The 27,112-nt window shown below is 39.9% G+C and overlaps 1 protein-coding gene across 1 annotated transcript in view; it reads left to right on the top strand.

Moving 5' to 3' along the window:
* Positions 1 to 27,112, top strand: part of LOC122810818 (complement C3-like) — a 1,708,896-nt gene that overhangs the window by 328,373 nt on the left and 1,353,411 nt on the right. The window contains exons 6-7 of the mRNA XM_044082377.1: positions 13,739 to 13,821; positions 13,917 to 14,004. Of these exons, the coding sequence (XP_043938312.1) occupies positions 13,739 to 13,821; positions 13,917 to 14,004 (171 nt within the window). The remainder of the gene's footprint in view (positions 1 to 13,738; positions 13,822 to 13,916; positions 14,005 to 27,112) is intronic.

Below are 27,112 nucleotides of genomic sequence, written 5' to 3' on the forward strand. Positions count from 1 at the left end.
TCTGTCAGAAATATTAAGGAAAGACAAAGGCAGCTATTTCAATAGATATGAGAAAGGAAAGATTAATGGAAGATGGGAATGGACATGATTTCAAGGATAATAGTGTTGGCAAACACTACAAGAATAGATATTTTAGATGTTTTAGTGAGATAACCAGGCAAATCACCGATAGTGGAGCATAGAATGAAAAATCGAGCAGTAAGAATCATAATGTCATGTGCTTATACAGGTGAAAAGGACAAAGCTAACTGAACAGATTAAGTAGGCAAATAATGGAAAATTTTAGTCCATTACCATTACATAAGGAAAGATAGATACTTACAGAAAAACAAGAATAAATACAGTAAAACATTTAGTTATTTTCAAGGACTTTAAGAGCGGTAAGCAGTAAGAATTTAAAAGTATTTTTTTATGTCACACCAAAATCATATTAACTTATGTAGAAGAGACTAACATAGCAGAAGCAGAAGTTATTAAGATGTACTATAAATAGTGACTATATGAAATGTCAGGACCAACTAGACTGAGTCCTGAAACATGGAAATTGAATGGCCGAAAACTCAGACTTCCATATACCAAGACTGAGATGGCCATTTCTTTGAATATTCCCTTTCTTGTGAAGTACTAGGATCTTACAGATGGTATACATATGTTCAGGGTGTGGTGTGAGCTGCTTGACCCCTTGCAAAAAAACAAGTTTAAAGGAGAAGATGAACGTCCGAGATTCTGTCTTAAGCCGGAGTTTGGGGCTTTTTTTGGAGTGTCAGCAATTGGCATTTTGAGTGTCAACATTTCAGTAGGGAGGCCTTAGGAATATACAGAAGAATTAAAAAATACATACATACAAATATTTCAAGTACAGGCATTAATGCACTTCTAGGTTGCCAATATACCAAAACACTTGTTCCTATAATAAATACCAGGCTGTTCTTAAAAATATCTAAACTAGTACTTGCTTTAATGTAATTTGGTAGTCTGTTCCATGCATCAGCTACTCTGTCAGAGAACCAATTAGTACACTTCTCATTCCTACAGAATCTTCTACATAAGTTGTCTGATGATTCCCCAGAACGTTTTGATAACCTCAAACATTCCCAGAAGTAGTTGTCACTAAATGTCCAATATACCTGAATAAGATCTCCTCTTCAATATCTGTAAGAGACACTGTACAAGTTCAGATAGTTTAGTCTTTTATCTTCTTCTTCTTCTTTCGGCTTTCCCAGTTAGGGTTCACCACAGCAGATCACCTGTGAGTGTCTGCTCATGATTGGCAGTGGAGTTTTACGGTGTTGAGTTGCCAGCCCAGCGCCCAACCTTCCACAGAAGGCACACACACACAAGCACTCACGTCTAGGGCCAATTTAGAGTGTCCAATCCACTTACAGCATGTCTTTGGGATGTGGGATGAAACCGGAGCACCCAGATGAAACCCACACAACCACAGGGAGGACATGCAGACTCCACACAGAAGGCACCCCAGACGAGGATCGAACCAGAGAACCTCCTGCTGTGAGGTGACAACACTAACCACTGCACCACTGTGGCCACTTATAATAACAAATTTTCACATCCATGGATGCCCTTGGTATATTTCTGTTGTACTCTTTCCAGTTTACTCATGCTTGCTTTCTTATAAGGTTTCCATATTGTTATTCCATACTCAAGTTTGGGTCTAATGTACTAATAAACAATGACTTCATCATTTTTGATTTTCTAGACTTTATGAATCTTTTTATACAACCTAAAGTTCTATAACTATCATTAACCAATTGGTTTATAAGATTAAAAAAACTCATATCTGAATCTACCCATATACCCAGGTCCTTAAATGAGTTTACAGTTTCAATGACTGTGTGCTGTATTAAATATTCAGGTCTATATTATATCATCAAACACTTAAAAAAGTGAATGATAAATAACTGACCCCATGTAAGCAAAAGCTTACAATCTCAAAACTCAGAACAGTGATTTTTTTCCAAGGGAAAAAAATTGCTGTTCCAAAAAAAAAAAAAAAAAAGGAAAAATTGAAAGAATACATAAAGTGGGGGGCTTCACCCCCCCCTCACCCCCCCTACTTAAATATACCAACTCCAAGATCACACTACATTGCCAAAAAAGGCAAAGTAATGGAAGTGGCAAAGCAAATTCTTTCCCTGGGAAAGAATTTGCTTAAAAGCCGCTTCGCTATTTTGCCTTTTCGTTGTTTTAAGTTTGACCAAGATGCATTCGATAGAATGCATCTTCGGTCATCTAATAGGAACCCAGATATTCACCTTTCAGTTTAAACCTACCAAATCTCATATGCTTAATTTTTGATGTATTTATCAGCATATTATTCTTCTGCGCCCAAATTGTCAAGTTAGTCAAGCTATTTTGCAGACATGCCGTATCTGTAACACATGTAATCAGTTTAGCCAATTTCAGATCGTCTGCATATAAACTGTAGAACACCTCAGATGAAAAAGCTTGGTCTGAAATATACAATCTAAACAAGTAAGGGCCTAGGACAGAGCCCTGTGGGACACCCTGACTGTAACCAAGGATTTTGCCTGCCCAGTTGCTGTATGATACTTGCCATGTCCTATTTGTAAGCCATGCAGCTATCCATCTTGTCAAGAGTACATCAATACTTAGTCATACTGATTTAATTATCAATGTTTTGTGTATTACCCTGTCAAATGCTGATGTTAAATCTATATAAGTTACATCACAGCACACTTTTTCATTCATAGCTGTTATTATATTGTTATAGAACATCATGTTACAGGTGGTACTAGATCTGGTTTCAAGATATGTATGCTGATATAGGGTTTCAAGTCCCAACTTATCCACTCCTGACAATAACTTATCCAATATAACCTTTTCCGTTATTTTTCCACAACATGAAAGTAGACTTAAGGGTCTATATGACTCTGGGTTTGTCCCACTCCCCTTTCCCTTATAGACAGGTTTAATAAGCACGTCTCCAATCTTGAGGAATCTCCCCATATTTATATAACCTCGTGAATAATAGATACAACAATACTGCAAGTTCTTGCTGAAGTGTTCTCAGGTCATTGTTACTTATTCCGTCTCCTCCCTGTGCTTTGTTTGGATCCAGTTTGTGCAGTTCTTTTTCAATATAATCTACTTTGATTCCAGTATTTGGTGTTACCTGGATGTCACTAGGACAACTTACCACCCCTTTTGTGGAGTCAAACTGTTTTGTATAAGATTTTGTAAATATATCTTTAATCTGTTGTGTCTGAGAATAAATTTTAGAATTTGCACACAGTTTATCAATTTGTGTGTCTTTACTCCTTCCACATCGTATGCATCTATAAAAAGGTTTCCTGTTATGCTCAATATCTTTATATACATTTTCTTCAAATTTTTCTTGATCTTGTCCCACACTATGCTTAATCTGTTTGTCCATCTCCAGTATCACTGACATATGTTCTAGCATGTTTTTTAATCTAGTGCCAGAGCTGAATTGTTTATCATCCTACAAGATGATGCTGTTACTGTGTTCTCTGGAATTTGCCAAGAAATTTGGACAACAGAAACCAGTGGATTAGAAAAGATGAATGTATATTCTAATCATGGAAAGGGCATGTAATGTCCCCACACTGGGCCAGTAATCAAGGAGCCTGAATTCTCACCAGTGACACTGAAGAGGAACATTCACTTGGAATATAAATGGATACACTCAGTATTTTCAAATGCAGACCTCTTTACATTAAGCACAATTTCCCTTAAGAGCACACAAGGCACACACTCAGCCCAGGGTCTTGGTCTCTCTATATATGTCTCCCTCCAGGTCCCCAGTAAGACTCCCCACTGGTGCAGCTGTAGAGGTAAGTCCTCAGCCAAGTGCCAATGCCAAGTCCTCAACACTATCTCTGTGAAACCAGTGCTTCATATCTCTATCCAAAGTAGCTGACGCGCATACACACACACACACACACAAACACACACACACACAAACACACACACACACACACACACACACACACACACACACACACACACACACACACACACACACACACACACACCTGGGAAAGGCTGGCACAAGTTCAATAACTATGCCCCCTTCTTCCCAGACTGTAAGGTAGTTATCACTGCCACCAGACACTACAAAACCAGCTACCCAAGGCTCTTGCAATGGTACACAATTATATTGAGTGAAATCAATATTAATATAAATGGTAATGTTGACCAAACAACAAGTCCTTTAGGACTGGCCAGAGTTATCACCAAATAAATATGTCCAAATACACTCAAAACTTAGATATCTTTCTAAAAGAACCAGCCATAATAAGAAGTTTAAATATATTTAATAATAAATAACATGAAAATAATAAATATCTATTTAGAGTAAACACCAGAGATTCAGTCAAAGGGACTATAAAGAGTAACACTGATGGAAAGTTTCACACAGTTATAGAAAAACAGTACTTCTAATCTCACTATATTTTCCCCGAGTAATCTTAAAAGAATTATTGTTCCCTAGTTAAATTACTTACTGAATAGAGCAAGGCAGGACAATGTGGGTAAGTGGTCCTTGTTGTCAGATCCAAGACAGAATACAGAATGCTCAGTCTGACTGACAGACTTCTCAATATAATATCTAAATATTCTTTCAGAGTTGATTACACCATGACATTATATCTGGTCATCTGACTCTGTTTCCCACACTCACCAACAACAGAAACTGACAAGATTTTAGAACCTCTGTATTACAATACACACAGGAAGAGCTTTTCTCAGATGTGGTGCAGCTGCTGGAAGTCATAAAACCATAAAACCATTTCATTCTTCCTACAGCAGCTACCTATTATTCTGTAGCACAGACATTTGGTCTCTGGCTCCACTCAAAACTGTGGGATAACATCTTTATGGCTTAACCCATAAAGTAATTTAATTTCAAGATTATTTTGCAAAGTCAGGTGGATTAAAATTAACCTATTAATTTCCAGTATGTGCTGTTACAAAGTATGCATTTGAACAATTACAATAATGCATGTACATTTCTTTTCCTTCCAGCAGGGCACAGTGTTCATACATTTTAATACAAGCAAACCTCACAAACACATTTTCAGCACAAGCATCTGTACAAATCAGTTTGATATACAAATGACATATAATTATTTACAAACTTCCAGCTAGCTGTGCTGGCATATGTTACAACTCCACTGGTCTGTTTCTCCTGGCATGGCTGGCAATACCTACTGTCATCAAACCTCTCCCCCCTTTGAAGACTCAAGCTAGTTTTTCAAGTGCCCCTTGAGAAATGATGCTTGAGAGGAATGAGCCTTTCTGGGAATACATTACGCCATACCCTGTCTTGAGATCCCACCTGCATTGGCATTGCTAATCCCTAGGCACCACCATAGTAACTTGACATTTTGCTGGCTCGCTTGCAGTAGCCATAAATACCCCTCAGACTCCTCCTGCCTCCTACTGCAAATACTTATCACCAGGGCATCCCTATCATGGTAAAGTTTCATCATGTTAACATGGTACAATTTGGGCCCATGGCTTCTGCCTAGCAGTTCTACCATGTAATTAGCATCACTGACCTTTCATACCACTTTGAAGGGTCCCTCCCAAGCTGCCTACAGCTTATTGTGTCTGCAGGAATGAGAACCATAACCTGCTGTCCCACAGCATACTATCTGGCTCGAACATTCCTGTCATATCAAACCTTTTTCTGCTGTTGAGCTCCTGCCAGGTTCTTCTGGGCCAAGCCAATGAGCTCCCTGAGCCTTGTCCAGATGTTTATGACATATGCTTCAACACACTTCTTGTGGGATTCACATTCACCATCCCACTCATCACGAATCATATCTAAAGGTCCCCTCACCCTATGCCTATACAGCAACTCAAAGGGTGAAACACTCTGTATGCAAACAGCAACTGGGGCAAATATTTGTCCCACTCTCTCTTAAACTGGTCTGCAAATGCCGATAGCATGGTCTTTAATGTTGGGTTTAACCTCTCCACAAGACCATTAGTCTGGGGATGGTAGGGGATGGTCTTTAGGTGCTTCACGCCACAGTGCTTCCACAGACACACTAGCATGTCTGACATGAAATTGGCATCTCTGTCAGTCAGTATTTCTCTGAGGATTTGCCACCTTCTCTGCTCAGTGGAGGACAGGGCAACTGCCTCAGGGTATCTACTACCATAATCAACTACCACTAGGTTATAGTTCTTCACTGTGGAACTTCAGAGCCCCCACAATATCCATAGCTACCCTCTGAAATTGCTCCTCAATCATATGGAAAGGCATCAAAGGACCTTCCAGCTTTTCTCCTTTTGGTAGTGCTCATAGGTCCTGCAGCACACTGTTACATCCCTTGCAATCCCAGGTCAATAAATGTTCTGCATAATACATCTCTTGGTATGCTTTATGACCATATGACCTGCAAAAGAAGTGTCATGGGCTACGGCTAGAAATGCCTGACAGTAGGCTCTAGGCTCTAACCACTACCAACTGCTGTATTACCTTACCCTCTAGCCCTCCATACAGTAACTTTTTGTTCCAGTATATGGATTCCCCTTTTCCTTGAGAATCAGGTGCCTCCTTAGCTACTCCCCTCAAACCTCTTAGTGTAGGGTATGAGAACTGTCATACCATTTAACTGTATAGATTTTCACAGAATGTTCAGATTTTTGCGTCATGTTTTGGTCAGTTTTTCATAAAATTATGTTTTTCTGGCAAATTAGTGGCAAATCATTAAAGATTTACTTTAGAAAATATTGACAGACAATTGACTTTCAGACTTCACACCCTTCAGAAAATTCATGCTAATGCAATACCTGTTAGTCTATCAACTTTCTAAGTTTGTAAGAGCAATATTTAAAAATTGTCCCTATTTTTGTGCCTTTGTCCTACTTTTATGTATGGCTTTGTCCAGATTTCTTGCTTTAAGAGGTTGAGAGGTATGAGAGCTGTACTTGTCTCAGATCTACTTTGTGACTCTTCCCAACTCCCCTTCCACAGCAAGTCCGGTATCCTCTGACAGCGTGAGTACTACTGACTGCTGCCCTTGCACTCATTCTGTCCAAGGAAACATCATGCCCCACCAGCAGCTGGGGCTCACCTTCATCTCACTGCTACAGGGTAGCTCCCGCCCTGAAGTAGCCACCTCACCAGTCCTGGCTACAGGTGTGCAATCTGTCTGGGTCCCCTCAGGCTACCAGACCTACATGCCTATGTTCAAACCTGACTGCATGTAACTGCATGCACACAAGGCACTTTATTATCAAAATCATTCCCTATCAGGACATCTGCAGGGATATCCTCAAACATGATAGAAACACAAAAATATTATAAAAGTAAAGAAAAACACCACTGGAGCAGAATAAAGCTGAAGCATTCCCTTTAATACACAGGTCTGGTACCTCGACTGTTTGACTTCAATGGACTGCATGTAACTGCATGCACAAAAGGTACTGCATTATCAAAATCATTCCATATCAAGACATCTGCAGGGATATCCTCAAACACACCTACTTGCTTCCTTTTCCTCTGTCCCAGTCAAGGTGAACCCTGGCCAAAGACATTTGGAACATGGTCCCTCCTAAAGGTCTGACTGGAATGGATTGCCCAAGCAGGGACTGTTCCTTTTTAACCACTCCAGGCTTTACAATGGTTAGGTCAGAGGCTCTGCCTGTCTTAGCATTGGCCTGTTTTTCATCGACTAAGATATGATATAACCTCTGGTGACAGCTTGGTACCCCTGTTGTCTTCAGACAACTTACCAGTGACATACTGTTATTCCCATTTACTGGCTCCCCCACCTTTTGTTCCCCACATTGCCTCCATGGAAATCTATATACTATATGGCCCCACTGGTTAGATTTAAAACCTTTAACACTTGCTCCTGGCTGTCTACCTGAACTAGTGGCTTCATTTGTTACTGATGGACTCTATTGGGGCAGTTTAGGCTGCCCACCGTGGGTGCCCTTATAGTCATGTGCAGCACTAGGTGTCCCTTTTCTGTGCAGTTATGCCCTGCTTGCTAAGTAGAGATCCCCTTTCTTCCCCAGCTCATCTGCACCCCTGCTTATTGACATACCACATATCTGTAGTGTTGTCTGTGTGCACTTTCAAGGGACCTGGGGAGAACATGGGGTGAAAAGCCTGAACAGCCAGAATCAAAGCCCACACCTCTTTGATGTTGATATGATCTGACTTCTTATGGGGAAGCCAAAGACCTTGAACTTTCAGGTGACCAAGAGAAGTCCTCCACCCAATGTCTGAGGCATTGATGAACAGCTCTTGAGAAGGGACTGGAGGCTGAAAGGGCTGGCCTGGGTTGAGAGAAAGCTACTGAATCCTCCACTTGAATTCCCTCTTGAGACTGGAAAGGACAGGTACAATGAAATTCAGAGGGTGACAATGCTGCAGCTGGTTTACCATTAGAATGCTGGCGTACTATTGTATGGCTGTGAAGTATTCAATCTACAGATGTTCAAATACTTCATACGTGTGCAGTTTAAATGAGCGAATGTTATATTTGTGAATGGACTGTGCATTCGCAGATATGAACGTTTAAATGGATGTACAGGGATTGCAGTACAGTGCAGTTAGGGAAATACATCCCTTTCCTCACTATAGTGTGATCTCAGAGTTAGAATATATAGTTGGGGGGGCACAGCCCCCTACAGGAGGGTGCAGGGGGACTTGCCCCCCTGTATAAATTGGATGTTAGGCGTGCTAGTTAGGGAGTAACAGCAAGGGTGGCATTGCTAAGTGCCGAAAATGTTGTGTCTGACATTTTCGGCATTAACAGCTGATTTTCGAGATTAGGACAGTTAAGTTATATGTACTTTCGGCAAATTAGTTCACTGTTAAGTACATTTTTTTTGTGACTTTCGAGATTTCAGTAGTAAACCGCTGCAGCTAAACTGACTTGAGGCACCACTGAAGCTTTCACAGATGCAGTTCACTGGAATAGAAGAGGCCGTGAATCCCAGAGCTAAAGAAACTCCCTAGCTGACATGGCAGTCAGAGAAAGAAGAGACTAAGATAACGCTGTCAACGACAATATCTTTGGAAGCAGAAAAGAGGCCAACATTGGCTCTGTCTGAATCCTGCATCCCAGATACACATGATCCTGAGAGGGAGTCAGGACCAACTTTTGGGAGATGATAGTAAACCTCAGAAGAAGAGAGATGGTGAACTGCAGATCCTGTAGTAATCAGCTGTGAGAAGACAGCTGAAGCAACAGGTTGTCTAGATAAGGAAAAGTCTGCAGAAGGCAATCATAGGAGCTAGATATCTTGTGAATACCCTTGGGGCAGTAGAGAGACCAAAGGGCAAAGCAGAGAACTGAAAATGAAAGGAAGACACAGATAAACGTAAAAACTTCCTGAAGAGATGGTGAATCGGGATATGAAGGTAAGCATCTTTCAAATCCAAGGATACAAGAAAATCCTGGGGTAATAAAAGAGTAAATAGAGTTTGAAGAGTAAGCATCCAAAAAGAAGGAATCTTGAGATAGGTGTTGAGCTGGGAGAGATCCAAAACAGGTCTCCAGGTGCCCTGCTTTCAAGGAACCAAGAACATTCTTGAATAAAAACCCTTTCCCACTTGGGAAGGGGGACAAGTTGAATGGTTCCTTGATTCAACAGGGACCTTAGCAAACCTGGGAAATTAGGAAGTTGCTCTAGAGGAAGTTGAGGAATTCCTGAAAAAGGAGGGAGAGATTTCCATACCGTGAAATAACTTTGGATGACAGAACGAAACTGAGTGTCTGAAGTGATGAGACACCAATTTAGAAGAAAAAGGTAGAGGTGAAGGGACAAAGGAACCTGGTCTAACAGAAGGTGACGGGTGAATTGTCAAAGAGAATCAGACTTATCTACTAATGGAGGCTTCTGGGCCAGAGACATCTGTGAAGCATTAGCATAGGGGGCCTGCCTCCCACCCTTCCTGCCCTTAGAGCCCTGCTAGGGTTGCCTGCAAACAAAAGCAGACTTAGAAGGATGATTCCTCTGGAATGTAAGGATAGCAGAAACAAAAATATTTTTAAGGTCTTGCAAAGCTTTGCCTTTCTCTTGAAGAGACTTAAACAAGTCAGCAGCAGCAGTCCCAAAAAGATGTTTATTATCCAATAGAGCATCCAACAACTTGGCCTTAATGTCCTCAGGCACAGACTGAAGACAAAGCCAAGAATAGCGCCTTATAACAGACTCAAAGGCTGCAGCCCTAGAAGAGGCATTAGCAGCATCACAGCTACACTTAGATGGGGAGCCACTTGAGAAGCAGAACCTAAAATAGATAAGGCAGAGGATTTGTCATCAGAATCAGGAAGGGCAGAGATAACCTGACAAGCCGGAGCAATCAAGGCTAGGGCATACATGGCCATGTAGCTCTGGTAATAAACAGTCCTAAAGACCAAAGTAGAAGCAGTGTAAACTTTCTTACCAATCCTCTCCATTACCCTACTATTGTTATTTATTTTTATTTAACATTTGTTTACCAGGAAAGTCTGAATGGGACAGATCCTATTTTCAGAGGAGGCCCAAAGAGAAATGCTCTAGGCGCATGTCTTTGGAATGTGGGAGGAAACCAGAGCACCCAGAGAAAACCCACATGAATGCAGAGATGACATGCAGGCTCCACAGAGAAGGCATCCCAGCTGAGAATCAAACCAGAGAACCTCTTGCTGTGAGGCAACAATTCCAACTGCTGCACCACTGTGCTGGTTCGGAAGGCAAAAGTTTGGATGAGGGCAAACGTTTAGAAGGTTTGACAGAAAAGACTGACAACAGCAGGATCACCAGAAGGACATTTAAATAAAACCTGAAAATTCTCTGGGACCTTTAGAACCTATCACGTTTCCTAGAAACAGGAGGCTGAGAATCAGGAGACTTGGTGGCAGCCGACACAGGAGGAACTACCAATGGTTTAGGAGTATCCAACTGTAGTAACACATGAGGAATTGCTGATGGTATAGGAGTATCCACCTGTAGTAACACAGGAGGAACTGCTGATGGTTTTGGAGTATCCACCTGTAGGACACAGGAGGAACTGTCGATGGTTTAAGAGTATCCACCTGTAGTAACACATGAGGAACTGCTGATGGTTTAGGAGTAACCACCTGTAGTAACACATTAGGAACTGCTGATGGTTTAGGAGTATCCACCTGTGGTAACACACGAGGAACTGCTGATGGTTTAGGAGTATCCACCTGAAGTAACATAGGAGGAACTGCAGATGGTTTATGAGTATCCACCTGAAGTAACACAGGAGGAACTGCTGATGGTTTAGGAGTATCCACCTGTAGTAACACAGGAGGAACTGCAGATTGTTTAGAAGTATCCACCTGTAGTAACACAGGAGGAACTGCAGATGGCTTAGGAGTATCCGCCTGTAGTAACACAGAAGGAACTGATGATGGTTTAGGAGAATCCACCTGTAGTAACACACGAGGAACTGCAGATGGTTTAGGAGTATCCACCTGAAGTAACACAGGAGGAACTGCTAATGGTTTAGGAGTATCCACCTGTAGTAACACAGGAGGAACTGCAGATGGTTTAGGAGTATCCACCTGAAGTATCACAGGAGGAACTGCTGATGGTTTAGAAGTATCCACCTGTAGTAATACAGGAGGAAATGCAGATGGTTTAGGAGTATCCACCTGTAGTAACACATGAGGAACTGCTGATGGTTTAGGAGTATCCCTCTGAAGCAACTCATAACGTCTTCTCTAAATATCAAACACATGAGAAGAATCACACTTAAATTTTATTTTATTTATTTATCATTTTTGTTGACTGGGAAAGTCCAACTAGGACACAGCCTATTTTCAGTGGAGGCCCAGGGAGAAATGCTCCAGATGCATGTCTTTGGCTTGTGGGAGGAAACCACAGAACCCGGAGAAAACCCACACAAATGCAGGGAGACCATGCATACTCCACAGAGAAAGCCATCCTAACCGATAATCGAACTAGAAAACCTCTTGCTGTGAGGTGACAATGTTAACTGCTCTACCACTGCACCACCCATTAAAGAATTCCATCATCCTAGCAACTGTGTCTCCAAAGGACAATTACTCAAAAGGAGACTCAGGGCTAACAGACTATTTTCATCAAAACCATAAGCCAAAGGTGAAGGCATCTCTGAAGCAGAGGAGAAAGACCTCCTCATCAGTTACTGAATCCTCATCTGAGGAATCTGGTTACCTAAACCATTCAGAATGGGTAGAGGTCTAAGAAGGAACAGGTACCAAAACCTAATGAGGAGACTTTAGGGCCATTAAGGCAGAAAACAAGCCCTGAGTAAACTCTTGTCATTCCCTTTGAGGATTCATACGGCAGATTGAAACATGCTTTAATTTTTGTCTTTTCTTAGAAGGGACATTAGCCGCAATAAATACCAGAGGTTCTGACCCATGACAAGATTTGAGTAGAGAACCCAGAACTTCTTTCCTGACCAATACCTGTGGAATCCCTCTTGGACCTTCTGAGATAATCAACTGCTGTCCCCCCTCAATGTCTGGAGCAGACAACTATAAAGTCTCAGAGGACATGCAAAAATATGGATCCATGCCAGCCTCTGGCTCAGTCAATGCCAAGGAATCTGATGTACACACTGAATGACCTACAGAACTATTACCTGCTTCTAGAGGGATATCTGGTGGAGGCTGAACAGCTAAAGAATCCGACTGAGCCTTATTTTTAACTAGCAGGAGTATCTCGGGGTTAAAGGATTGCACCATGGTACCCTGAGCTGACTGTTTAAGCTGTTGCTTTTCAAGGTGAATGGCCAGGGAAAATAAATGTCTTCTGAGTATCTTAGTGACAAATGCCTTACAGATACTACAAGAGGTATGGCGGTGGGAAGTACCCAAACAAAAAAGACATTGTTTGTGATGATCCTTATGGGGAATGTGCCTGCCACACTGACATTTTCCCTTCTTGGATGGCATGAACTCTAGGCAGTAAAATAAAATACAAAATCAAGAAAAATAAAACAACAGGGCACTTATCTGCTTTTCTAAATATTCAGTAACAAGACATTCAGACCAACTGGAAAAAACGGTGTTCGAACTGGTGGCAAATAAATTTCTAGGTAGATGGTTTGTAAGTCCATTTTAAGCCCTACATTCTCTTTGGGGAGCTTAAATGTGACATATGGCGCATACAAGACCTTTTTAGGCTTTTTCATACTGGAAGAGTGTGGGGCTGCCCTGAGCAGGACATCCCTTCTATGAAGAATACTGCAAAAGTGATATAAAACACATCTGCTAGTCACTTTAAGAGATTCGTATTGCATCACATGTAAATTAATAGATACTGTGAGTGATAACTACTATCACCTGCAAACTACTGTGTATTTCAAGTGATTAGAACTATACCAACTGCAAACCTGAAGCTGCTTTGAATTTTTAGCATTATATTACCAGCAGACCACTATAGGTAAATTAGAATGCTGAAAACTTTAACTTTTAGGGTCTGCCTCTGTCTACAACTTTCTGCCTCTTTCTGACTTTCAATATTTCTTTTTTTAGTATTTTATATCTTTTCTCCTTGTGCCCAAGTTAACTTCCTCTTAAAAGTTTTGTCATTCCGCTCAGTTCTACATAGCGATTTGTGGCTTATAAAATGTTTTGGAATATGAGTATTAACTGAACTTCATAGAAACTTTTTAGATTTTTTATTAACTCACTTAGTTACTCATTTTAAACATTTTCATTGTGGCTCATAAAGTAAAACAAACACCTTTATTTTTTTTCAGTGTGGGATTCTGGAAAATTGTTGCAGTATATTCAGATGCGCCTCAAAAGAATTTCTCTACAGAGTTCGAAGTGAAGGAATATGGTAAAGCTGTCCCGAGGTTTATAGTTCTCATGGTTATAGAAAAATCTGCTTCCCTTTATTCTTGTGGCTAATATTTGAAATGTTTCTCTTTTTAGTTCTGCCATCCTTTGAAGTTAAAGTGGAGTCCCGTCAGAATTTCTTTTATGTTGATGACAATGAGCTTACTGTTGATATCACAGCAAGGTACATGACTTTATATATGAATCACTAAATATGAAAAATACTGCAGTTTATAACAATGTTGGACCATTTAAAGACAACAATAGAGGATTTTAAATAAACATAAGCGCCTATGTTCTTAATTCTGTTCAGGTTGTCAAGTTGCAGCTTAAATTGTCTTCCCAAAGACTTAAAAAGCAACTCAGCATACATTTGTCTATCCATCTATCCAGCCTTCTGTCTATCTCTCTGCCTATCTATCTACCTATCACTCTCTTTCTATATGTTTGTCTTTGTCTATCTATATGTCTATCTACCTATATATCCCTCTCTGTCAATCAATTTATATGCCTATCTGTCTGTCTATCTACTCGTCTATCTATCTATCTATCTATCTATCTATCTATCTATCTATCTATCTATCTGTCTACATATATGTCTGTCTGTCTATTCATCTACCCATTTATCCATTTATTAACGAGGAAAGAATGACTAGTCATTGTACATTTTATCTGAGGCCCAAAAAAAAAAAATCCATCACTACGCAGTTCAGAAGACAATGTTTAAAACTGTAAAAGACCTGTAAAAGGGTACTTCTATGTTGCATCCTTGGCACAGCTACGTGAGTTTAGTACAAGCTGAAATAAAAGGCATACACGTCAGACAGACTTTCACCCTCACTTTACATATGTCACATCCTTAACATACTGCACTGAGTTCAGTACAGGTTCAAACATCAGTAATAAAGCACATGCCTTTGATAATTTATGTAATATATTTTGTTGCAATAAAATTGCAACAAAAACTGAAATTAATACAAGGCTGTCAGTGTTAGAGAGGAAGTTAGTACCAAACTATTCTTTAGTGACGTGATCAGAAGCAGGCTGTTTATAGATGGAAAATGAAGAAGAGGTTTAGTACAGGAAATTTAATAACAGAAAATAACCTGTAGATGGAGGATTTTTAAGTGACACATGTAGGACCAGAGTGTAAGTAAAACAGAAAAGAGCTTTTTTGAAGTGGGTATTTATGTGAAATTTGGCATATAAATAGAAGAAAAATAGAAAAAAAGTCATGATATAGTTTGAACACAATACTGGAACTACCAGACTACCAAAGCAGCTATGAAGATGAGGCATTGTGATGAGGAGTTACTAGGCTGAATAAAATTTATAAGGTCGACAGTGCCACTTTTGCTAATTGTGCATACGGCATTTATTTTAAAGGCTCAAGACAGAACATACCATTAACAACTGAAGCATGATGCTGTCTTTGTGAATTTTAACCAATGTAAATATTTTAGAGATATGCAATGGCATATTTGGAAGGTATGTCCTGAACCAGACATTGCTATCCTATGGTAGTATTGAAATGAGGGCTAAGTGGAATGTAGATTTGTGAGAACTGAGAAAGAATGTAAACTTTAGGGATTACATAGGTTCTGCTGTTCTAACCTCAGTCTGATCAGTTTTAACATAATGAGATGTGAACTGTCACACTTCTAACAACCAACACACATCCTTGTCTTGTAGAATATTATAGCAATAACCCACGCCTGGGTGTGGGTAATGCTGGTTTTACCCACGTTTGGTGTGGTTTGGTCACGAGGGCGAAGCCCGAGTGGCCAAACAAAGCCAACTGTGGGTAAATCCAGCATTACCCACATCCAGAAGTGGGTTATTGCTATTATACAATGACATTATTTAAGAAAAAAAATTATTACTTTTCTTAAATAATGGCATTGTATAATGCCTCCTTGCTGCCCTTCCACAGCTGTCTGGTATTCTGCGGCAGTTCTGATGTACTGCGCAAGCGTATGCCTACGCAGTACATCAGAGCTGTGGGCAAAAGCAACGGAGAAAGCAAGATCTCCGTTGCTTTTTAAAAAAAAACGTTTTGCTATGTTAAATGGGTTAACATAGCGAGACAGCTTTAAAAAAAGCAACGGAGAATCTCCGTTGCTTTTTTAAAGCTGTCTCGCTATGTTAAACCCATTTAACATAGTGGACAGTTTTGAAAAAATCAACAGAGAAAGCAAGATCTCCGTTGCTTTTTACAAACTGTCTTGCTATGTTAAAGGAGTTTAACATACCGAGACAGCTTTAAAAAAAGCAATGGAGATTCTAAGTTGCTTTTTTTTAAAGCTGTCTCGCTATGTTAAACTCCTTTAACATAGCAAGACAGTGTGAAGCAATGGAGATCTTGCGCTCTCCCTTGCTGTAAAAAAAGAGTTATAGTAATGGAAAAAGTCTGGGCGGCCGGACCTTTTTCCATTACTATAACTCTAATATACAACGTGCACGCTGACCAATCAGCGTGCACGTTTTTGAATATTAATGGGGGGTCATTGTATAATTGTATTTCATCTATTTATCCTTTGTTGACTGGGTTAGTCCAACTAGGTTCTGCTCTTCTTTCAGGGGAGACTCAAAGTGGTATTTATACTACTAGGTTAAATCTGGCCAGGGCATCAGAAAATTTCCCCTACTGTTTTTGATACGTGCCATGGGACCTATTACATCTACCTAAGTTACCACCAACTCAAATGGACAGACCCAGGTTTAACTTCTTATCAGAAGGTTGATAGATTTAGGAGGGCAAATCCCCTTAATACTGCACTGCAGTGTCTGCAATCCATTCATCTGGAGTGAGAAAAGAACCCACATCCTTCTGTTCTTCTAGCATAAAAGGTGAGTGTGTTACCTGTCATCCCACTGCCACTGCTCTTATGAGAAAGGGTTAAACAAGCATGAACCAAGTAAGTATAAATATCTTGTGAACAGTAAATGCTATCAGTGAAACACATTCAGCATGAGATTATTTAGTGCCTGCTCAATTTTTAAATCAAGTTTATAATCAGTGCTGCATGTTTCTCTAAAGTTTCTCAAGCTACTGTTCACATCTTGGAAACTTTACAACCAGTATTTAAAGTGTCAGTGCAGGTTTCTTCAGGCTGACTTTCACATTACAAGAAATTCTTTTCTGGGTGATTGTTTACTGAGATATTTACAGAAATCTGAAAGATTATACTTTTTGTATAATAATAACATAAATAGCATATTTCTAAAGATGTACCCCTAATGTGTACAATTTACGATGTAAATAAATATCAGTTGCAATTTTCTTCAATATCATCCAAAGAGCTACCTGTTGCCATGGAATCGTTTGTAAGTCATTTGGGTTTGGAAACATTAATGGACATATAAAATGTTGCATATCTTCATAATTACTTGTAGAGAAGTAGCAGCATTTCCTGTAAATTGACAAGGCATTTTCTCTCTACCACCATGGCATTTAAAACATTTCCCTTCAGTAATAATAACTGGCTATCTATTATGAATATGAAAGGAAATATGGACATATTAATATAAAGTGGCAAATTGATTATCTCCACTACAGAAATCATAGATTATCAAAATTATTGTCATTTGGTTATGTGAACCTCACCCTTTCTTATACTGCTACTATTAATTGGTAAGTCACTGCATTAAGCAAGCCACTCCAAAAACTGTCAGGACGTCATAAGCATCCATGTGTGGTAAACAGAAGTAAACAAGAAGGTGTTGTACAAGTGAATAAGTTACATTTCTTTATTTTGTAGTAAAAATTTCATTTCTGATTCATCTTCAGAGTGCCTGATTCAATGTATAAGTCAACATTTTAAGTTATTCTACTAGTCAACTAAGTCCAAGCAGATCATTGCTTTACCTCGACTAACAAATATGAATAAAAAAAGCCAGAACAAGCAGCTCCTTGTAATAGTATAACTCATTGCTCATGATTTGATACTTTGTAACTCTGTCAAGCAGCTCCTTGTAATAGTATAACTCATTGCTCATGACTTGATACTTTGTAACTCTGTCAAGCAGCTCCTTGTAATGGTGTAACTCATTGCTCACAATGATACTTTGTAACTCCGTGAGAGGTGTTTGCCACAGGAACACTTATGTAAGTAAACTTAACACAACCATAGATGTTGGAATGATCATTACTGCATAGGATATATCTGACGGACAGCTTCTAAAGTTTCAGGGCACCTTCCACATGCCTACACAATTAGTCAGCTCAAGCTGAACTGACAAAAAGACAGGTTTGATCACCAAGGCCTTCACAACTTTCATGCCAACTGACAGAGGGAGGCTGAGCCCTGAAAGGACATTGCCAAGAGCTACAAAAAGCAAATATCCACACCTTGGCAAAATAATGCACAAAAAAAAGGGAAGGAGGGAGGGAGGGGGCAGGTTGCAGTTACTGCAGCACTTGCCATTTGAACATCCACTGTTACAGTAAGTCAACTTTCACAACCATACTATATTTTTCATATTGAGCACTGCTGCAGTAGCTTATGTTATATGGGTAGATTAGCCTAGCTTACAACACCTGAAATGTGGAAGAGGAGTCCAGGACCCCAGGAGAATGGTCCTAATAAAGCCTGACTTAAACCGGAAAAAGAAATCTAGCTTGTAGTGCTTTGCAAAAGTTTGTACAGAGGACCATTTTACTGCTTCTTGAATGTTTAAATTAACTTTAAAACTGTCAAGAAATAAAAGTGGGCTCCTTTTTAAAAACACAATAAAGTCAAGTGTCAGTCCTAAACAGGAAAGGAAGGTTAAACATTAAAAATAATATGTGGAAGGTTGATTCCCCAAAGAGAACTTATCTGCCGAGCAATGGAACAGCAGAAGCCAAACATTGACCTTTTAAAGCCAGTAAAATAGTGCTTGCATGTGTGTGTTTGTGTGTGTGTGTGTGTGTGTGTGTGTGTGTGTGTGTGTGTGTGTGTGTGTGTGTGTGTGTGTGTGTGTGTAGTTTGGGTGGCTGCTATACTTCCACAAAACCCTAGACTAATGAGCAGAGCCTGCAACATTGGGAAGAGACAATCACTATCCAGCATGGATACCTGTTTAAATGCATGCCTGAGCTGTACTAGAAAAGGAATCAGGGGTGGGAAAAAAAACTACTTACTTAGGGATAACTCTTTAAATGTGTGCCTGAGCAGCATTTAAATGTAATGTGGGTTGAAGGGGAACAATAAACGCCAGGGATACTCTGCATGTTACCATAAACCATTACATACCAGGGATAAGTACTATGCATTGAAAGGCAGTAAAAGAATTCATACCCTGCATCTCCCTACCTCCCTCACAGGATATTCGTCCTCTGCAGTGTTAAGTAGCATGCCTTAAGATGCAGTAAAAGGATTCAAACCCTGCATCTCCCCACCTCCCTCAAAGGATATTAGTCCCCTGCACTGTTAAGTAGCATGCCTTAAGAGGCAGTAAAAGAAATTCATATCCTGCATCTCCCAACCTCCCTCAAAGGATATTAATCCTCTGCACTGTTAAGCAGCATGCCTTAAAAGGCGGTAAAATGAATTCAAACCCTGCATCTCCCCACCTCCCCTCAATGGATATTAATCCCCTGCACTAAGTAGCATGTCTTAGGAGGCAGTAAAAGGATTCAAAGCCTGCATCTCCCCACCTCCCTCAAAGGATATTAGTCCCCTGCACTGTGACTAGACACCAGGCATAAAATTGAAAAAAATGCATAAGTGGGGAAAAATCAAAGTACGAAGGTGGGAAAGGCATTTGAACCCTCTACTCCTGACACATCAAATTCCTGCATTAGCCCACAGTGAGCTAATATGTTAACTCAGCCTATATTTTAATATATATAGTGATAATCTCAGGCATTATGCAATGAATGCAACATTTTGAGAAGTACAAGTGAGATGTACAGCAGACTTTAAGCATACATCTCAATCTAATATCACAAACAGACAGAGATGGATAATAACAGCTTTGCCTTAGCATGCATTTGCTGATGGATATGAACTGTGAAACTCAGATATCTAGCATTACACTTACAGTAATCATCCTGGAATTATGAGGGCAGGAAAAATGAAGACAGAGTGAAAGGTATGACAACAGAGACTGATATGGCTGGTGTGGTGTTTGTTTGTGTGTGGGTGTGTGCATGTTTATTGTTTACTGCTTTATTGTGTGACTGAGTGCCTGAGAGAGGAGGGGTGCCTGTGCTAACATGCCATGGCCACTATTGTTAACTTTCACAAGAAAGTACAGATCTACACCAGCGGTGGTTAATTGTGATTCATAGACATGCAAATTAGCCGATGATGTTTTTTTCTCAATGACGTTTATGTGTATATGAATTACAAAATATTACTTTGTGGAAATAGAGTATTTTTACTGTAACCCTTTATGCAGGTGATAGACCTTCCATGTGATTTCTGATCCTCAAAACACAGGAAAAACATGTATTTATGGAATAGCAATACTGCTAGTAAAGGAAACATGTCTGTTTTAGAAGCTGAGATATAACTGTCAAACTTCCATCTCCAAAATGATAAAAGTTTTCTACATTTGATTTCTTTCATGAAACCAGCAATGATCTTTCATCTCCACCACAGTTTTAACTCTGCACTCCTCAATTTTTTTTTACTTCCTTGATCTGTTCAATGCCTTTGACACAGTGATTCAGCCCAAACTTCTTAATGACTCTCCATCCTTTGGACTAGCAGAACATATTCTTTTCATGATTCCATCCTTTGGACTAGCAGAACATTCTTCTCATGATTCCATCCTTTGGACTAACAGAACATTATTCTCATGATTCCATTCTTTGGACTAGCAGAACATTCTTCTCATGATTCCATCCTTTGGACTAGCAGAACTTTCTACTTATGATTCCATCCTTTAGACTAGGAGAACATTCTTCTCATGATTCCATCCTTTGGACTAGCAGAATATTCTTCTCATGATTCCATCCATTGGACTTGCAGAACATTCTTTTTAGGATTCCATCCTTTGGACTAGCAGAACATATTCTTCTCATGATTTCATCCTTTGGACTAGCAGAACATTCTTCTCATGATTCCATCCTTTGGACTAGCAGAACATATTCTTCTCATGATTCCATTCTTTGGACTAGCAGAACATTCTTTTCATGATTCCATCCTTTGGACTAGCAGAACATATTCTTCTCATGATTCCATCCTTTGGACTAGCAGAACATTCTTCTCATGATTCCATCCTTTGGACTAGCAGAACATATTCTTCTCATGATTCCATCCTTTGGACTAGCAGAACATTCTTCTCATGATTCCATCCTTTGGATTAGCAGAACATATTCTTCCCATAATTCCATCCTTTGGACTAGCAGAACATATTCTTCTCATGATTCCATCCTTTGGACGAGCAGAACATTCTTCTCATGATTCCATCCTTTGGACTAGCAGAACATTCTTCTAATGATTCCATCCTTTGGACTAGCAGAACATATTCTTTGCATGATTCCATCCTTTGGAATAGCAGAACACTCTTCTGATGATTCCATCCTTTGGACTAGCAGAACATTCTTCTCATGATTCCATCCTTTGGACCAGCAGAACATTCTTCTCATGATTCCATCCTTTGGACTAGCAGAACATTCTTCTCATGATTCCATCCTTTGGACTAGCAGAACATTCTTCTCATGATTCCATCCTTTGGACTAGCAGAACATTCTTCTCATGTTTCCATCCTTTAGACTAGCAGAACATTATTTTCATGATTCCATCCTTTGGACTAGCAGAACATTCTTCTCATGATTCCATCCTTTGGACTAGCAAAACATATTCTTCTCATGATTCCATCCTTTGGACTAGCAAAACATTCTTCTCATGATTCCATCCTTTGGATTAGCAGAACATATTCTTCCCATAATTCCATCCTTTGGACAAACAGAACATATTCTTCTCATGATTCCATCCTTTGGACGAGCAGAACATTCTTCTCATGATTCCATCCTTTGGACTAGCAGGACATTCTTCTCATTATTCCATCCTTTGGACTAGCAGAACATTCTTCTAATGATTCCATCCTTTGGACTAGCAGAACATATTATTTGCATGATTCCATCCTTTGGAATAGCAGAACACTCTTCTGATGATTCCATCCTTTGGACTAGCAGTACATTCTTCTCATGATTCCATCCTTTGGACTAGCAGAACATTCTTCTCATGATTCCATCCTTTGGACTAGCAGAACATTCTTCTCATGATTCCATCCTTTGGACTAGCAGAACATTCTTCTCATGATTCCATCCTTTGGACTAGCAGAACATTCTTCTCATGTTTCCATCCTTTAGACTAGCAGAACATTCTTCTCATGATTCCATCATTTGGACTAGCAGAACATTCTTCTCATGATTCCATCCTTTGGACTAGGAGAACATCCTTCTCATGATTCCATCCTTTGGACTAGCAGAACATTCTTCTCATGATTCCATCCTTTGGACTAGCAGAACATTCTTCTCATGTTTCCATCCTTTAGCCTAGCAGAACATTCTTCTCATGATTCCATCCTTTGGACTAGCAGAACATTATTCTCATGATTCCATCCTTTGGACTAGCAGAACATTCTCCTCATGATTCCATCCTTTGGACTAGCAGAACATTCATCTCATGATTCCATCCTTTGGACTAGCAGAACATATTCTTCTCATGATTCCATCCTTTGGATTAGCAGAACATTCTTCTCATGATTCCATCCTTTGGACTAGCAGAACACTCTTCTCATGATTCCATCCTTTGGACTAGCAGAACGTTCTTCTCATGATTCGATCATTTGGACTAGCAGAACATTCTTCTCATGATTCCATCCTTTGGACTAGCAGAGCATTCTTCTCATGATTCCATCCTTTGGACTAGCAGAACATATTCTTCACATGATTCCATCCTTTGGACTAGCAGAACCTTCTTCTCATGATTCCATCCTTTGGACTAGCAGAACATTCTTCTCATGATTCCATCCTTTGGACTAGCAGAACATTCTTCTCATGATTCCATCCTTTGGACTAGCAGAACATTCTTCTCATGATTCCATCCTTTGGACTAGCAGAGCATTCTTCTCATGATTCTTTAGTTATTTATTTGACCAACGATAAGCAGTCAAATGGATCACCAACATCTCCACCTTTCTTCTTATATTTGTAGGCATCCACCAAGGCTCCATCCTAGGCCTGCTCCTATTTTATATTTTCATTAATGAACTACCCAATGACACCATAAATACTCATTTGTGACGTTAAAACCATTGATATGGTACAACACTTTTCTTAGGAATTCCACCTCCCTGTAAAGGAGAGGCTCAAAAAATCTCAACTCAGTTTGGACCTTAAAGATCCAAGCTATTCCTCTCCACTCCAGAATCATATTATCAGAACAAATCCAACTTCATCTTAACCTCTTCCAATAACCACAACTGAAACAGTTTCACACTCCAAGCTGTCAGGAATAATACTAGATGAAAACATGACATTTGATCTTCATGTAAAAGAAGCAGTCAAAAAACTCATCAACAACTCAGCATCCTCTACAGGATTAAGGCTTATTTGACTGAAGATACTGAAGTATACATTGGCACAGCATAGCTACTCTGAACCTTTATCTACAGAGTCCCCATTCTTCTTAATTTTCAAGCTTCCACATCAAAGTTACTTTAGCATTGCTTTTACAAAATAGCTAAATTTTTAGCTAACCTGCCTAATATAGACTATCATTACTTAGCTTTAAAACTCCATGGGTTAGAACTCCCTAATTCCTTGTCTCACTCCCAACTGAGCATCGCACATACACGTATCCACAGTCCTGAGAAATGCCCATACCTGGACAATATTCTCCTTTAATACATACCAAATAGAAACCCACATTCAAGTCATTCACTTTTCTTGTACCAGGACTCCAAAGTGTGTAATAATATCCCTCTCCCTCTAGGGCCAGACATGACACTTAATTTCTTTAAATGGAATCCAAAGCACCATTTAATGGAAACTTGGTTTTGCTCTTGCTCCCCCCCCCAGCTAGATTAATCTACTTTCCTTCCGAGTACTACTTAACCCCATCTATTCTATATCTGTTATCCTCGGCCCTGCTATTACTCTACCCCCACCTAGAATAATATACTCCCCCTGTCAGTATTACCATAATTATATCTGTCCTACATAAGTAGTATCAAGTAAGCCAAATATGTACTTTTAACCATTATTTAACCATTTCACATTTGTCCCTTCCTGACTATGCCTATCTCACATATGATATGCTCTGCAGTGGGATTAATCTAAGTAGTACTTCACAGCTCCTGCTCATGTTTATTGCACTATGTATCATGTTTAATCTACTATGTAAGGTGCGTGTTATCAAGCCCTACTTCTTCATTGCTCATGCATGTTGTAGTTTGTATTATAGGACTTAATGTAGAGCTTTTCTCCCTAGGCCTCCATTGAAAATGGCCACTGCCCAGTCAGACCATCCTGGTAAACAAATGTGAATAAATAAATTAAAAAGTAAATATATTAATATCACTTAACACCAGTGGTGGCTGATCACTCAAATCAAAGGGGGGCTGCAGGAGACAGCTGAATGGGTGGGGCCAATGGGAAGGGGTGTGGTCAACTAAAAGGGGTGGGGCTATGGTGCCATGGGATCAATGTTGGACATGCTTACTAATTTACATGAAATAAATGCTCAAGTCACTATGGCACATGCTAAATACTCTACACAGCACACATTGTTACATGTATATGCAGGTTGGTTTGAAGACTTACATCTGTGGTATGCTGCAAACAGTACTTTGTACTCGGTTTCTGCAGCTGCACCTGATGAGAAGCTGTTTTATCTGGTTTGGAACACATCAGGTCATACTGGATCCCCCCCCCACACACTTTTTTTCATGGAGGCTCTAAAGGGACAGTTTTAAAGTTTCCCAAGCAAATACTATTCACATGACCCCACCTGGTTCCAAATAAGTGCTTCTAGTCCTCTCTTTCGGCTGTTCCCATTAGCAGATGCCACAGCGGATAAGTTTCCAATTTTTCCTGTCCCCTGCATCTTGCTCTGTCACACCAACCACCTGCATGTCCTCTCTCACCACATCCATAAACCTTATCTTAGGCCTTCCTCTTTTCCTGTTACCTGGCAGCTTCATCCTTAGCATCCTTTTCCCAATATACTCAGCAACCCTCCTCAGCACATGTCCAAACCAACCTAATCTCGCCTCACTGTCATACAAATGCTGTGGATGACTTTCAAGATGATATCACTTAATTGGTCCAACATCATCTAAAATGGACACATATTCCTTGTTATGCCAGCATTACTGGGACTATCTTAATATTCAGTGCTAACCAGTACAGATGGGGTTAAGCATCAATAAAACAGTTTACAATCATCCTTAATGAAGAAGCTGTTTCTTGCAGAACTGAGAAGGCAGTGCAAAAGGAGCAGGCAGAAGATAGGGTACATGAAACAACTAGAGAGGCTGCAAAAGTACCTCACAAAGAGGATCCTAGGCCTTAAGCACTTGTCCTATATGGACAGACTCAAAAAACTCCAACTATTCTCTGTCTAATATTGCCTACTTACAGTATAGCATGGTTTGCCACACATTGTAGTTTGCCCTTCCTTTCCATTGGACAGTTTTAAGATTTCAACCTAGCGCTGCCATGTACCCTGTCCATGGTCTGTTTAGCATTTGTATTCCTCTCCAAGACATGAGTAAGCTGTGACAACATATAGTGTAGGTAGTTGCTATATGGAAATGTATTTTTTGCATTTGATTACTAGGAAAATCCGACTGAGCAATAAAACCCCTTTTCAATGAGGCCCGGGGAGAAAGGATCCAGCTAACAAAGATATAGATACATAACAATAACATACATAACAGTATACTGAGATAACAAACATCTCTGCTAACGTAAAAGGAGTAAAATAAAATCCACATTACCATACATTTACTTTCATTGCACACATACGCTGTATGTTTGTATGTATACCTAGCCCAGTTACACCTTCTGTGTATTTCAAGCTGCATTAGCCAGCATAAAACATCTCTCAGGCTTGTGCGCATTTATTTAAGGTTACGTATGAGAGCGGAGTTTAGCCTAGGTCAGATAAGAGTCAACAATATACATCTTGCAGCATACCTCTCAACCTTTTAGAACAAAAAATCTGGACAAAACCATGTATAAAAGTGGGACAAAGGACCAAAAATAGGAACAATTTTTAAATATTGCTCTTCTTACAAACTTAGAAAGGTGATAAAATAACAGGTTTTGCATTAGCATGAATTTTCTGAAGGGTATATGAAGTCTGAAACTCCAATGTCTGTCATTACTTTCTAACTTCTGTCTTTAATGATTTATGTTATGTCACTTAAGTTAACAGTCATGTACATTTTGCTTTCCAACTTCCACCAGTATCCCTTATTGACAGTGGCGACAAGTACTGACTGAGGTTTCTTTTTGGGGATAAACACTTGGCTAAGCTTGTAAGGGCCCCAGGGGCATTAGCGTAGTAGCCTCCTGTGATACTATTTAACACACACCCAAACTAGAGAAAACAACCTTACAAGAGCAACTGACAGCACAGTTAAACATTCATATGCCATTCAGTAATCATTTACGACAATACATTAACAGAGGAAAATGCTGAGCTCAGTGCTGATCAGCCAGTTAGATTTAATTAAATGGAAAAAAGTGGTACAACAAAAGAAACAAGCTAAAGTATATGTCTTAAACATCAGACATAAGAACTGCTGATACAGATTGTGCAGACGCCTGCAGAAGACCAGCAGCAGAGATTTCTATAATTAAATTCAGTGGTCATCAGTATCAAAGGATATAGTGCCCACATGATGGCCTATCTGTTGGATAATACCTGACTTTCAGTCTCAGTCTTACCAGGCACCTAGGTCTGGCTGCCAGCATTGTGACCCCCACAATTAGTAACAAAAGAAAAGTATTGATCTAGGGCAGGCTGCAGATCTGTAGCCCTGGAACCCCACTCGAGCACTGTGTCCAGCAGCAGTAGCATTATCTGTCCTTTGTGCAAACATAAAGCGTGAGACCTAGATCTGCTGAGACACAGTCCACCTTCAGTATGCAAGCCATCTGCAACACAGCTCTCTGTTTGGTTTTGTATGCCGCCTATGCTTAATGTTCTTGCACCTGAAAGCATAAAACAGTGTTATAATTCAACCATACCCCACATAGCTAACACATGAGGTATATGTGCTCTGTTAGCTGTAGCCTTGCAGCAAATGGCTCAGTCTCATCAGACTTGGACTTATCTCCA

Source organism: Protopterus annectens, chromosome 9.part0, assembly GCF_019279795.1.
Source record: "Protopterus annectens isolate FY-2018-M chromosome 9.part0, PAN1.0, whole genome shotgun sequence".
Lineage (NCBI taxonomy): Eukaryota > Metazoa > Chordata > Ceratodontiformes > Protopteridae > Protopterus > Protopterus annectens.